Source organism: Alosa sapidissima, chromosome 7 (assembly GCF_018492685.1).
Source record: "Alosa sapidissima isolate fAloSap1 chromosome 7, fAloSap1.pri, whole genome shotgun sequence".
Classification (NCBI taxonomy): domain Eukaryota; kingdom Metazoa; phylum Chordata; class Actinopteri; order Clupeiformes; family Clupeidae; genus Alosa; species Alosa sapidissima.
This window is the reverse complement of record NC_055963.1, coordinates 38,855,718-38,871,099: the sequence shown is the minus strand read 5'-3', so window position 1 is coordinate 38,871,099 and position 15,382 is coordinate 38,855,718. Positions and strand designations below refer to the sequence as shown.

Sequence of the window (15,382 nt, the reverse complement as noted above, 5' to 3'; positions counted from 1 at the left end):
GAGCATGACTGTCCGCTTCTTGTTCTCGGTGATATGAACATCCACTTAGATGCCCCAGGCTCAGCGGACTTTTTGGCCCTGGTCCACTCCTTTGACCTCGAACTGGTTCAAAGCCCACCGACTCACAAAGCTGGCAAAGAGCTTGACTTGATCTTCACTCGGAACTGCAGCACAGACACCCTCATGGTGACGCCTCTCCATCTTTCTGACCACTTCTTCATCCAGTTCAACGTCAGCCTGTCAGAACAGCCTCCGGCTCCTCAGCCGATGGTCACGTTCCGCCGCAACATCCGGAACCTGTCTCCAACGCACTTCTCCTCTGTGGTTGCCTCCGGTCTACCTCCACTCAACACCTTCTCCTCTCTGGAGGTTAATGAAGCCACTGACTCGCTCTGCTCCACACTGACCTCGTGTCTAGACGAGCTGTGCCCTCTTACCACAAGGCCAGCTCGATCTAAACATTCTCATCCATGGCTAAATTATACCCTCCGATCGCAGCGCACCAAACTCAGAGCCGCGGAGAGGAAATGGCACAAATCCAAACTAGCTGACGACCTCAAAAACTACCAGACACTCCTGACCTCCTTCTCAGCCAGCATCACTGCTGCTAAGACTGCTTTCTACAATGACAAAATCAACAGCGCTACAGACACTCGAAAACTTTTCTCAACCTTCAAATCGCTACTCAACCCTCAGCTGCCTCCTCCTCCATCCAGCCTTACTGCAGATACCCTCGCCTCATTTTTTACAAACAAAGTGGCGGCAATCAGCAGTCAATTCTCTACATGCCCACTCAACGCATCTGACTCAGATACCGCACTCCTACAACCTCTAGGGACTGCTGGAACATCTTTTTCAGCATTCATGCCTCTCTCCGAGAGTGAAGTGTCCAGACTCCTGACATGCAGCCGTCCTACCACATGCTCGCTGGACCCTATACCTACGAGCCTACTTCAGTCCATCAGCCCGACCATCGCTCCAGCTATCACACATGTGATCAATGCCTCGCTAACCTCCGGCACATTTCCAACAGCGTTCAAAATGGCCCGGGTAACACCGTTACTTAAGAAAGCTTCTCTCAACCCTGCTCAAGTCGAGAACTACCGCCCTGTCTCACTACTGCCTTTCCTATCCAAAGGCATTGAACGAGCAGTCTCCAAACAGGTCTCTGACTTCCTTTCACAGAACAACCTTCTGGATCCAAATCAGTCTGGGTTCAAAAGCGGCCACTCTACCGAAACGGCTCTGCTGTCTGTAACAGAAGCCTTAAAAGAAGCCAGGGCGACCGCTCGGTCATCAGTACTCATTCTGCTTGACTTATCGGCTGCCTTTGACACGGTTAATCACCGTATCCTTCTCTCTATACTCGCTGACATGGGAATCTCCGGTTCTGCTCTCTCCTGGTTTGAATCCTACCTCACAGGACGCTCGTTTAACGTATCATGGCTTGGTCAGCTATCCTCACCTCACCATCTCACCACAGGGGTCCCCCAGGGCTCAGTGCTGGGCCCCCTCCTCTTTGCTATCTACACCACCTCCTTGGGACAGATTATCCGTTCGCACGGCTTCTCATATCACTGCTATGCAGACGACACACAGCTCTATCTGTCCTTTCCACCTGACGACCCCCTGGTTTCAGCACGGATCTCGGATTGCCTTTCAGACATAGCTACATGGATGAAGGCACACCACCTCCAGCTGAACCTCTCAAAGACTGAACTGCTGGTCATCCCAGCTAAACCTACCATACACCACGACATCAACATCAAATTTGACTCCCTGTCTGTTTCACCGACCAGGACTGCAAGAAATCTAGGAGTTGTTCTTGACAACCAACTAAACTTCTCAGATCATGTTGCCTCAGTCGCCCGGTCATGCCGTTTTGCACTCTACAACATACGGAAAATCAGGACTTACTTGACTCAAGATGCTACCCAACTTCTGGTTCAGGCAATAGTCATCTCACGACTCGACTACTGCAATGCCCTCCTGACAGGTCTCCCAGCCTGCGCAGTGAAACCACTTCAGATGATCCAGAACGCGGCGGCGCGCCTGGTCTACAACCAACCCAAAAGGGCACATGTTACCCCGCTGCTCATCCAGCTACACTGGCTACCTATGGCGGCCCGCATCAAATTCAAGTCTCTAACGCTTGCCTACAAAGTAGTCTCCGGTTCTGCTCCCACCTACTTGAATGCCCTCATACAGACTTACACTACCTCCAGACCGCTGCGCTCCTCTGACGAACGACGTCTAGCTCTACCACCGGTACGCTCAAGCCAATCCAAACTTTTCTCATCTGTTGTTCCTCGTTGGTGGAACACACTGCCAGTTCCTACAAGGGCAGGGACATCCTTTTCCACTTTCAAAAAACTCCTGAAGACCCAGCTCTTTAGAGAACATCTACTCTCATAGCAACACTTACAACAAGTCTTACTGATCCTAGCACTCACCAGCCGTTTTAAACTGACAAGTAACTGTTAAAAACAGCACTCACCGACGCACTTATTCTTACTGCACTCTAATGTTTTTTTTTAAACTGTCCTAAAATTGTGAGAATTGTTCTAAAAACTTACTGTTTACCATGTTGTTAGTCGCTTTGGTTAAAAAGCGTCAGCCAAATGTAATGTAATGTAATGTAATGTAATGTAGCCTACTGAAAACGTTTAGATATTCTGTTATTTTCTGCTATTGGCTAAATAGATAGACACACATATAGGGGAAACACTTGATATTGAATTTATGTGCTACAATGCAGGCCTGTTAACTGTATGACAACAGTGGTTTATTTAAACTACATCATAATAATTTATTTCGTCAGTCATCATGCTCATTTTAATGAGTAAGAATGAAAGTTCTGCTGTGTTTATTGCAAACAACATTCCGCGATATCTCCCGCGAGTACGTCAGCCAGACTGTAGCCTGCCTGTCCGGGATGAGCTGCCCTCTGTTGTAGCTCCTCCCGGCTAGCCTCTGAAGATCACGTTTACGTAGAAAGCCAGACCAAGTCAGACTCAGTCGAAGTCGAACTCGCCTAATGCCTCACTCCTTGCAAACTTCAAAACTTGAGAGCCCTGGACACATAACAAATCCCAATTAAACCCCTGCTTGTACCTTTGACTTGTTGGGGATTTTCTCTCGTTTTTTCACTCGAAATGATATGTTGTATGCTTATGAGTTACGCCGTAGCTGGTTAGCCTAACACGGATTTTTCCAAAACGTCAATAGGAGACATGAATGGAAATTTACTTCCGGCACCTAAGCTCTCTCGGAGGAGGGGCGGGACTGTGCAGCTCTATCTCCCTGTCGCTGATTGGTGGAATACCGGCATTTTCGTGTTGTCACTTCCTCATGCTACTTCCGCAAACTACAAGCCACTCAGAGATCAAAAATGTTAAAACGTACCAGTACAGACATCACTACTGGTCAAAACCATAGACATACGTAGACTTTAGAAGGATAAGGCTGTTTTGATTTTTTTTCCACAATACCATTTTTTTCCTCCACCCCACTTTGAGGAAGCCACGTGTAACGTTACAGAACAGCTGGAGGACTGATACCTGACATTTATAGGTGCAAATAGGCTATCTGGGTAACGTTAACGTTAGTGTTTTTTTTTTTTTTTTAACAAAGGTTAAGTTAGCTTACATTACCTAAATGTATTTCTTTTTCTCAGTTGTTGGCTGACCAAAACTCGGTCAACCACGTAGCCTATAACGTTCGCGTTGTAAACAACTCAACAACAACAGGTAAGTAGGCTAACACAAACCATGTCAGCTGCTATGAGCAGTTGTGCCATATCCCACCACATGCAAAATCCAAATGCTATCATATGTAACGTTAAAATTAAGCCCCGCAAAATATAACCAGCAAAGTGGTCGGCCTTGCTGGGGTAAGGCCTTGATGACAGTATTATCTCGTAACATAATATCGCAATGGGTCAGACTCGTTTAGCAAGTGAAGCTTCCTTAAAAGTGTGATATAACGCAAATCCAATTATCTAAGTTGCCTAACTGTTACTTGTGTTTGTCTCAAACGAACTTCTAAAGGCGAACGAATATCTTCAATTAACGAAGACAAAATGTGGTTCCCTTGGTTTTTCTGCCTTTTTTAAAGAGCTTTATGCTTACTTCCGCCTTCTGACATTTCCAGTTGGAATTCAAGCCGGAGAAAACCAGAAAAGCAATAGATGTAAAAAACTGGTTCTTAGTATTTTTCAGGAATTTTACTGACATTTAACTGGCGTGTAACTGTTATGTGGGTAATGACGTGACTTCGTTTTTCTCTCTTTTTTTTGAGGCTTGATGGCATTTGCCACAGCAAACGTCAGACTACTCTCTAGTTATGGTTATGGGACTTGGCAGACCCTTTTGTCCAAAGCGACATACAAATACAAAACAATATAATACTTAAATTTAACAGGGAACAATTTAAAATGTATATAGTAGTATAGTATGTGTATGTAGGCCTACAGTGGTTAGAGTGGGATTTGGCAGGTGGGGGAACCCTGAAATCCAGTGTCGGTGCAATGGGGAAAAAATATTGACCGTTGGACAACATATTGAGTATCGTGGTGTAGCAATACTTTTTTTGACAAAAATTGCTAGTTTCTTGGTCACCTCTGTCAGTCAAAATAGCCCCCATATTGATTTGTACCAGGGGTGTCACTAGACCTAAACTGCAGTGGGACACAAGCCCCCATAGGGGGGTTCCGGGGGCATGCTCCCCCGTACGAAAATTTGGTATATTTTAACATTTAAATGCATCAATCTGGTGCACTTTGAAAAGAAATTCAGAGGTTAGATTTGCTTATTTTCAGCTATGGATGGAAATATTTGTGCTGTAGCCAAAACTGTTTTGCACACACAGGTGGAATAGTTATGATAATGATAGCCTACAGCAATAAGTTCACAACTACAAAGCATATGAGTTTCACAGTTCAGAAATGGTCAAAAATAGTGTACATTTCTAGCCTGAAAAATCCAGACCCTGATAATCTAGAAAGATTAAGGGTCTGGCAAAGAACAATGTATGGCCCAACTCGAGGGGCGGCAACAAGCATGCATTTAAAAATCTCACTGCACGCAATCGGATAACACTACGACCAATGTGTACTGTCTTCCACCGTTGCAGCGCTGTCTTCATCAGTTTAGCTGGTTCCCCGGAATGTTAGGGTAAAAGTAAGGTGCATCATTGGTCTTTGCCAGAGTGTCTCGCAGAGACAATTCCATTGTGCTCTCGCGAGAACTCTGGATTTCCAGGGTAGTACGTTTCAGCACTCCATGAAATTAAGCTTATGTCACCTGTGTTGTTCAGATATCTTGGCAATTGCAATGGCCATCTATAGGCTACAATGTGAGTTATTGTAGTGAGGACATTTATTTTGAAACAGTTGTGGGCAGAGGAAATAGTTGAACAGTAGTCTTAAGAGAGCCAGATTGGATGCTTAACTCTTTAACTGCCACGGAATTCTAGAATACTGCACCCCCTCACTGCCAGAACAACATTCTAAATCCCCCAAAAATCTGCTGGATATTGTCAAACTGTGTATAAAGTATCTGTTTTCTGGTTTTACACTACTTTTTGATAGCTACAGTCAAATAACAAAGGATGTTACACCACTGCCTCTATTTAGGGCTCCAAAAAACATTGTGTATGTCATTGTGGTCATTACAAACAGCAGTTGCACAATACAATTTGTAATATGTACTAATTAATTATCACCTCAAAAACACACACAATAGATAATATTCATAGGAAGATATGTAATTTAATCAATTAATAATATATTATTACATACTCTAAATATTCACACATCTCATTACATCATTACAAAATGATTGAGTAGCAAACTTATAACATACAACGTGACAAACGGTAGGCGGTTTCAATTCAGATAAATCAGGTAGTCTAACAAACAGTGACATGTTAATCATGTAGTACCATGCATGTCATTATTTATGCTGTTCCTTTGCAATTAAATTCAGGTCCAGAAAGGTTTAGAATGACTAAACATAAACACCCCTGTAGTAAAATTGAACAATAAATATAAATAATAAGTTCTTTTTGGTAATTGAGGGGCAGCCGTGGCCTACTGGTTAGCGCTTTGAAGTAACCGGAGGATTGCCGGTTCGAATCCCGACCAGTAGGAACGGCTGAAGTGCCCTTGAGCAAGGTGTGTGCTTCACCTCACTGTATGTTCACTGTGTGCTGAGTGTGTTTCACTAATTCACGGATTGGGATAAATGCAGAGACCAAATTTCCCTCACGGGATCAAAAGAGTATATATACTATTGGTGGTATTGGTGACAAACCAAGATACTTTGCACATGACAATTTGCAGATCATAAAAGAAAAAATGTCCACCTGCTGGGGTGTTTTTTTAACATCTGCAAACAGTAAAGGACTGACATAGGTTAAGTTCTTGTGAGCACACTAACAGCAGAGACCAGTGTTGTGCCCGGGGAGCAACCTATATGGCCACAATACTCATGTTCTCTGTGATTCATTTCCTATTTTGCCTTTGAAAACACATTGGATTAGATCCATGTTTCATTTGAGTATACAGCTACATGTAATAACTGTTGAAGTGAACAAAAAAGAACTCTGAACATCTTTTGGAAACTAGTGTACTACTAGCCAGCTACTTGCTAGCCAGCTACTATAGCCAGTTCAAGTTTTGTATGAATTTCTGAAAATGAACAGTAAAACCTCTACACTGGTAGAGATTTGAACAAATAAACAATATCAGTTCAAGTTTTGTATAGATTTCTAAAAATGAACAGTAAAACCTCTGCACTGGTAGAGATTTGAACAAACAAACAGTAAATATCAGTTCAAGTTTTGTATAGATTTCTAAAAATGAACAGTAAAACCTCTGCACTGGTAGAGATTTGAACAAACAAACAGTAAATATCAGTTCAAGTTTTGTATAGATTTCTAAAAATGAACAGTAAAACCTCCACACTGGTAGAGATTTGAACAAACTAACAGTAAATATAGGTTCAAGTTTTGTATAGATTTCTAAAAATGAACAGTAACTGATTGGAAGAACTAATCATTTGAACTGATTGAAAGAACTGGTAATTTGAACTGATTGAAAGAACTGATCCTTTGAACTGATTGAAAGAAGGCTGATTTAACTGATTGAAAGTGCTCCTAGACAACCTAGGCTGGTAGTGGTGGATGCCTGAGATGGAAGATTCTGAAAAAAAAAGGAAAAAAAACTATATTTAGAGAAGAAAATTCAAACAAAATGGAACATTTTGGCAAATGTCTACATTTATAGTTATTAGCAGTGTAATTTAACGTGCATAAATAACTTTTATATAATCAATAGTAGTAATTATTACATTGTATGAAACAAGGAAAATGCATATCAACATGTGCATATTAAAATTAATGTAATTTACCAGATACTAGCAGATGCGCATACTAGATAGCCTACTATAATAAGCAAACAACATCTCACCAGTGTTTGTACACAAGCTTTGTATGGTACATCTCAAAGTGCAGGGTGGTCTGGACAGGTCTTGCAGAAGAAAGGTGTCTGCTTCCTCCCTCTGTGCGTCATCTGGACTGCGCTTCCGCGTGGAACAGACTTTGCAGTCCGGACGCGATTTCTCGTGTTGTCCGAGAAAGTGTCGACCAGTGAGACGCACGGGCACTAACGGTGTGCTGAATGGCCTGGGAGGAGGAGTGAGCTCAATTTGCCTCCGTCTCAGTAGCCCCTTCACCACAAGCTCGCGGAATCCAGCCGACTGCATTGTATTGCCACTTTCTTTGTGCAAGATGTAGGCATTCACAAGTGCGACCTCTCGGATATGATGGAACAACCGATGGTACCACTTCATTGCACGGTGTTGGTAGCTGTAATAGGAGCATAGCTGGTCTCCGCGATCTACCCCTCCCATGAAGCGGTTGTAGTCCTCCACGCTCTTTGGCTTGCGCAAAGTTCTGTAGCCATCAGGCCCCTTGCTACGCACTCGTTTGGTGATAACGAGATTGTCGTGCACTGTGGAGCGGACGGTGACTGTGCCAGCATCACGAAAAGACGCAGTTAAAAGTGGACGTTTTTCAAAAAACACAGGGGGATCTGAAGGCCGCAGTTTCAGACCATGGAGTTGAGGGGGCATGCCTTTCCTGTTCACACGAACAGTTCCACACGCGCCCGTGTTTTGCCGGTGGAGCTCTTGGAAAAGAGCGGGTGAGGTGTAGTAGCTGTCAGTATAGAGACTGTGTCCCTTCCCCAAAAGCTTGGCTTCCCTTAGCAAGCCAACAACTGAACTATGGCCAATACCCAGACAGCGATCGTAGTTGAAGGCCCCTCCAGTGTATACGTGCCACAGGTACGTGTAATTACTTGTCGCGTCTGATAGGACAAAATTCCTCAGACCAAACCGGTGTCTTTTATTTGGCACGTACTGACGAAAAAACACCCTTCCACGAAATGAAACCATGGATTCATCAATGGAGAGGTGTTCGTGGGGGTAGTACTCGCTCTGAAAACTCTTCAGGACTAGATCCATAAGTGGGCGGATTTTAAAAAGTGGATCATAACCCGGCTGACCTCTCTCCAACCTCAGAGAGTTGTCATTGAAGTGGATGCAGGAGGACAAGAGCTGAAAGCGGTTGCGTGTCATTACACGGGCGAAATTTGGTGTCAAGCCCAGTGAACTTTGGGTGCTCCAGTAATCAGCAATTTGAGGCTTTCTAGTCAGACCCATGCTGATCTGAATGGCCAAAAACGCCTCCATCTCAGAGCGATCAGTGGGTTTATAGTCACGTAAACGAGAGTGACTCGCTAGCTCGGTGGAAGCTAACGCCTCAGCATAGCGGTTTGTCTCAGCCACCATGAGATCAATGACACAATCGCTAAAAAAGGCTTTAAAAAAAAGGTATGGATCACTACAATCCCAAACTCTCTGCGGACCAGGTCGTGGGTTGGTGTGTACAAAAGGGATCCTCCCATCAGATCGCTTCCTCTCCCCCTCAGTGGCCACCGTCTTGCCGGTCACATCTAGCCACGCCCGCGGGGCGTCTCCCTCACTACAGCCAGTGAAGTCGCCGGCCTCAGTGAAGTTGCCGGCCGCTCCTCCTTCTTCGACTCCCTCCTCGTCCTCCCCTGGACCACACAGGACCCCCTCCAAGTCCTCCTCTCCAAATCCGAAAAACTCCTCATCGCTGTCACTGTCCCAGTTGAAATTAAAACTCTCCTCCATGGTCGTAAATTCACGGTACCGCAATCGCAAACTCTCTCTGTGTGCTAGCTAGATAGCTTGATATTTAGCTGATGCTAATTTGTTTCTTGAAGTTTGTGAATGATGTAATTAGCATATTTGTGAAATATTAACCAATCGTGATCTGTCTAGAACATGTTTACTATCATATCAACATAGCAACAGCACAGTAACGATGTTTTAATTGGCTACATGTTAGCGCGGCAATGATGATGCTCCTTGGGCGCACATATGCACCCTTGGCATTCTAGAACACACTCATTGTGGGCGCATATATGCACCGTTGGCAGTAAACGGGTTAAAGACTGAGACCGAGTATATAGTTTAAAAGTTGAATGTAGATAGTGTAATGGATGTGGATAGACAGAAAGTTGAATGGATGTTAATAGGCAGATTGTTTAATGTATGTTGATCGATAGTTTATTGGGTGGATGAGTGAATGGTTTGAAGAGGATGAATGGATAGAAAGTTGGATGGAATGTGCCTTATATCCTTGTAGAATGGAGAGACACAGAGAGAGTTGGCCTAGTTGAGCAGAAAGCGTTGATACAATCAGTTTAACTGGCTCTTTGATGGGGCCTAGTTGATCAACTGGCAGTTGATACAGGTGCAAATCAATTTAACTATCCCATTGTGATGTCATAGTGCCAATGCAAAGTCTATGGGGGGAAAAAAAGCTTGATTTATGTTAATATCTCAAAAAGTATAAAGTTTACAAAAAACGAAAAATACATTCCTCAAGTGTCCTTTTCAAGACCTACGACTATGTTACAAAGTTTGAACGAAGTTTCTACATTAAACGGTTAAAGCTGAATTAGACGCAGACATTTAATGGGAATAATAATAATAATAATAACTAGAAAATGCAATTCCAGGGAATTACCATTGCATATAAATGCAAAAGCTGCTGTGTATAACATTATATTACTTACAGTATGATTATTTAGATGTTAGCTTAGAGTATATGACGGTCAGTAAAAATAAATTGTCAATTCAATATTGATCAACATTCTTTGTTTTAATACAGCAGAATGATACTCAGAATACACTAATGAACACTTACCAATGTAAGCTTGAAGTAAAAATCACAGTTGTGTATATTATATATACAGAACTTGATAATGCCAATCATATTATCCTAAGACGGATCTATTTATTAGTGGTAACTCTGAACTGGCAGCAACAGCTAGAGGCCTCAGTTAATGGTATTAGGTCAAATTTGATGGTGATATATACACTGAAGAATAAGAGTCAGCCCTTCAGATGATCAGTTTTAGACAGAACTAGGTTAGAATCTTTTTTTTCACACAGCACAGCTCAGGTCTAAAAAGAGAGGTCTAACAGCACAGCTATGTTTCACAGATGTTGCAGCACAGGTATGATTAAAGGTATGAATGGTTGACAAATATGATTCACAGGTATACACAGGGCTCTACACTAACATTTTTTTCCAGGAGCACTTGTGCGCCCAAATTAAAAAATGTAGGAGCACAGACAAAAATTTGGGCGCACAGTCACTTCTGTACTTAACTTACACATAATCTAACATTACACTGCAGCTAACAGTTAAACATGCCAGTGCACCAATTGCAAATATTAAGAATGACTGACAACATTTAGGCTACAGGAAACAGGATTTTAAAGATCAGTGCCTACTTTATTTTCAGTCTGTTCTATTTTCTATGTAAAATAATTAAATACATTGCCATATTGGCATTTAGCCTGTATATCAAGTATCCTGCCAAATGTAGGCTAATTTATTTATTTGTGAATCCATCTGTAGCTAATCCAAATATGCCCATGGTGACCTATCTGACTGCATACTGCCTAATACTACTACTAAAACAGTCCATTTTCTCTTCCACAAACCCAACATAGGCTATCAAGGATATATATATTTTTTTTATCCTTTTTTTTTTTTTTTAAATATCTGCATTGATGGGGGCAGGAGGCAAACGTTAGGTAGGCAAACTTTCGTTTTGCACTTCAGCTTGTATTCGGTGTAAACAACCAAGCATGCGTGGAAGCCTGGAGTTGTCAGCGTTCTAACTTTGAATAAAATGGGAGTAATACGGGAGGCTACTTTTGTGCCTGTTCGCTACAGCTATATTTTGCATATTGCAGCCAATACGTCAACTGGGCTAAAAGGCATGTTAGGTTACCTTTCCTTCTCTCACTGCACCCTCAGAATCTCATCCTGTTCCTCCTATATCCGATGAATTCGGTGGCTAGAAGAACTAATTTCTTCAATCTTTGCATCTTAGCTGGCTAGTCTAACTTTCCGCTTTTTCTGCGCGCTCTTGGATTTGATAGAAGCGACTACTAGCGAGTCACAACGTGAAACTGCTAACGTTGATGGGAGGTGTAGTTTTTATGCTGCATTCGCGACGTGATTCTATGGTTTGCACAGTAATGTTTCTCGATGTTGCGGTGTATTTTGTAGACAAACATTGACATAGTTAGAAGTCATTCGCACCAGTGCGCCTAAATATTTTTTTGCACTCGCACGGCATCATATTTACTCGCATGTGCGAGTGAAATGAGCGCACTGTAGAGCCCTGATACATGTTCCATATAGTTAGTGAGTATAGTCCTCACACAACAATATATTTCTCAGAATGTCTCAGTGTAGATCTCAGATAAGTCTCAGTATGGTTAAATTGTATGTGCAGATATGTTGAGATATGGTCACATGTTTGTAAGAATGTATGTTAGTAGGTATGTTGCTAGCAACATTGTCAGAGATGTATGGTTGACAGGTGTGCACACAGACAGGCACACACGTAATGTCATACACGGTCATCACCACTGGTCTGGTCTGGTCTGGAACCTAAAAGGCAAAAGCAAACAAGTGTAACAGTTATACCAAAACAAGGAATGTCTGCAATTATACAACAATTGGGTTCTATGGAACTATTTATTTGTTTCTGATTGGCCGAGAGACGTTCCATGAGTTGGAATATCCCTGGACATTTCAACTCTTCAAGACTTTGCACAGCTAATAATAAATCCGCGATACAATGCGAAGATTTGACACAATGTTCTCATCCCAGCTCTCCACTATTTTAAGCAATGGGTTACTCCTTAGCAAACCATAATGAAACAGTGCTTCACCACATCTGTGGATTAAGCTACACAGTCAACTCAATGTAAGTAAGATAAACGAGGATGCTAATTGTTCTCAGCATTGCCAGCATTGTGTAGGGCCTATAATATGATTGTCAATTGGAGGAGACTTGTAGATAACTAACGTTAGCATAGTTAGCTAACCGCTGCTAACGTGCTAGCATCGTGTCAGAAAAACATATGGGGCTGTGCACAGTAGTGTAACATTTATTCACCATAAATTAATAAAGTTGAGTGGTTCTGCAATGTAGGCTATGTTTCTGTTTATTTGCAGTACCATGTCCCTTACATAACATGGCCCAGTGTCCTTGTAACATGCATGCAGCAAAGCTAGATATGAATGTGATTTCAGCCCGACTTTCAACATTTCTTTCAAGAAGACACGTAAACCACAAAGACCCGTAAAGAGGGATCCGGAATGTTGGTTACCTAGCAACCAAGACGCTGTCTATTGAAAAGGGAACTGTTTTTTGATGCGTAAGAACGATGTCGAAATTAACATTTTTAAACAATATTGGGGTGTTTTCAGATTATTTAGTTTGTGGTAGAATTGTTGTATAAAAGCAATATAGCACTCGTGATCGTGGGATTGGTCATGGATATTCCCACGGCTGTTGTTGCCTGCGCCACTCGGCCTCCGGCCTCGTGGCTAAGGCCGAACAACACCCGTGGGAATATCCATGACCAACCCCACTCTCACTCGTGCTATATTGCTTAATTGTTCAATACAACTAAGGTATTTAAGTGAAGTTGTTACATTACATTAGGCTGACCTATTATAACCTAAAGACTAACATGGTAAACAGTTTAAGCTTTTTAAACAATTCTCAACAATTCTAGGACTATTAAAAAAAAAAAAGGTAGAATAGGCCTACAATACAATTGTGGCACCATCAAGCTACTGGTAGTTAAATACTAGCCTATAATATTAAATTGCAAACAAAGCAGAATTCTGTGTTTTATTGTTTTCAGTTTTAGTATAGGTGATGGCTAATAATATTTTTTTAAAATATAAAACGTAAACAGCTTAGAAAACTTTGCAGGCAAAGGGTCTGTTGTTGCTGTTGATAATCATATGAGTAAGGACGGATCATTCTGATACTAAGTATCTTGATAACCAACTGCTATAACTTAAACAGCTTGCTAGGTCTGTCAGCCACATTTTTTCCTACAGATTACAATGTACATACCTGGAAAGTTTGATTCACGTGCCAGGCTACACTTTAATTTATAGACCAGAACAATGCAGAAATGAGTAGGCCAAGTAAATATTGTAGCATATGTTGACAACACAAACATTATAGCTCAACTTCTGTTGTGTGTTTTAACAAGACTTTAGTCGTATTGTCCATTTCCTAGCATTAGCCTATTCATGGCTTTCATACGGTCCCTTTCCACAGGAGTATTAATAAAGCACCAATGCATTCATAATCTAGGTGCTTGATTGTCTGTTGAAAGGGACCTGATGAAACCCATCAATAGACAAACTATAGTATACCGTGATAGTGTTTACTTATTGTAGGCTACGTAAGAATCAGGAGTGTAGAATGAAACGTAGCCTGGCCTATTTGATACACAAACAAGCGGTGTACAACGTTAAACATTTGTTAAAATAAAAACAGGAGCATATATTTGTTAACTTTAACTAAAATGTGAACGGTAGAAGCTATAACGTTATGACCATCAACAAGTAACGTTAGCTAACGTTATTCATGCCATGAATGAAACCCATGATGGGTTTCATCAGGTCCCTTCACACAGCCTAGCCCTAGGCTATAATCAACCACCACGAAGTCTACATTCATAATCTATTCTAGGTGCTTGATTCTATACACCTGTGGAAAGTGACTTGATGTTGAATAGAACCAGAGCCTAGTATCTGTAGGCCTACTTCTCTGGTTTACGTTAATGTTCTAGTTAAAACGCTCCTGGCATTACGTTTGATTGTCGTTAGCTATCGAAACCTACAGCTAATCGGTCACTGTAAAGTTGATGACATATTAACGTTGATTAACAGTGGGTTTCCTTACATAATACATATCAACGTAGCAAGGTGCTAACGTCAACTATTTCACAAACGTTAACGTTACCTAACGTTATAACGTTAGTTTAGTTATTTGTGACCCATCATTTCATACACGCTAACGTTACATAATGTTTGATGACATAAATGACTCAAATACCAAAAACCGGAACACGTACCTTGTCTGTAATTAGAGAAATGTGCCTCTGAAGAAGAGTTTTACGAGCAAATAAAGTGACCAAGGCACAGCAGGCGAAGACGTTTAGAAGATTCACAGCTCCAGGGCCAGCGGTAGCTCACGTTCAACTGTTGATTGCTTTCAGCTGGAGGTCACGTCATAATGCTAAAAGTTGCCGCCACGGCGGTCAATGTTAAGTCAATGGGAATGTATTGCTCTTTTATCGTAAATATCTCAAAAAGTATAAAGTTCACAAATGTGTGAAATACATTGGACAAATCTCCGTTACAAGACCTTTGTAGGAGTGTTTGAATGATGTCAAACGGTTCAGTGGTTTTAGAGCCTTTGAACGTCAAAGTTGGTCGGAAGAAGAATAATAACTAGAAAAGCATTTCCTGAAGGAAATACAGTGCATGAAAATGCAAAAATATGATGTAAAATATCACACAGAGTAAAAGCAAACTATATTGGTTGCTAGGTAGATGAGGTTTAATATAGTTGGAATGACTGAACAGTTAAATAAGTGGATAGTTTAAATGGTAAAATTATTTAGGTAGATAGTTGACGATAACTGACACTTGGAATGGCTCTAATGTTTGCTAGCAGTTATGCTAACTATGTTAACAAAGATAATAATGTTAACCAAGTATGCTAACTAGCATGCTAACAATGTTAAAATGCTAAGTATGCTAACCATGTGACTTAGCTAACTTAGCTAATCATTTTTAGCAGTTTTGCTAAAAATGCTAACTAGCATGCTAACATGCCAACTTTGCTAACCATGTGACTTAGCTAACTTAGCTAATCATTTTAAGC

The 15,382-nt window shown here is 41.5% G+C and overlaps 2 protein-coding genes across 4 annotated transcripts in view; one reads left to right on the top strand and one right to left on the bottom strand.

The window, feature by feature from the left end:
• Window positions 1-3,367: 3,367 nt before the first annotated feature.
• The window catches only part of sdf4 (stromal cell derived factor 4), a 52,368-nt gene continuing 40,353 nt past the window's right edge, over window positions 3,368-15,382 (top strand). Inside the window, exons 1-2 of one of the 3 annotated variants that reach the window (XM_042098253.1) lie at window positions 3,368-3,573; window positions 3,677-3,749. The gene's annotated coding sequence lies outside the window, so the exon portion shown is untranslated. Of the gene's footprint in view, window positions 3,750-15,382 lie in introns of all 3 variants that reach the window. The other 2 variants (XM_042098252.1, XM_042098251.1) reach the window with 2 other exon arrangements.
• Window positions 7,570-9,221, bottom strand: LOC121714162 (piggyBac transposable element-derived protein 4-like). Its single transcript, XM_042099367.1, has 2 exons — window positions 7,737-9,221; window positions 7,570-7,686 (listed from the first exon to the last, which is right to left on the bottom strand). Exons 1-2 carry the CDS (start codon window positions 9,219-9,221, stop codon window positions 7,570-7,572), a joined length of 1,602 nt encoding a protein of 533 aa, XP_041955301.1.

Bases quoted from the DNA above. Each gene is read 5' to 3' on its own strand.
- LOC121714162 (XM_042099367.1), bottom strand. From the start codon at position 9,221: ATGGAGGAGAGTTTTAATTTCAACTGGGACAGTGACAGCGATGAGGAG. The intron at 7,687-7,736 runs GTGAAGGGGCTA...TCCTCCTCCCAG, and splicing joins CTGGATTCCGCGAGCTTGTG to GCCATTCAGCACACCGTTAG.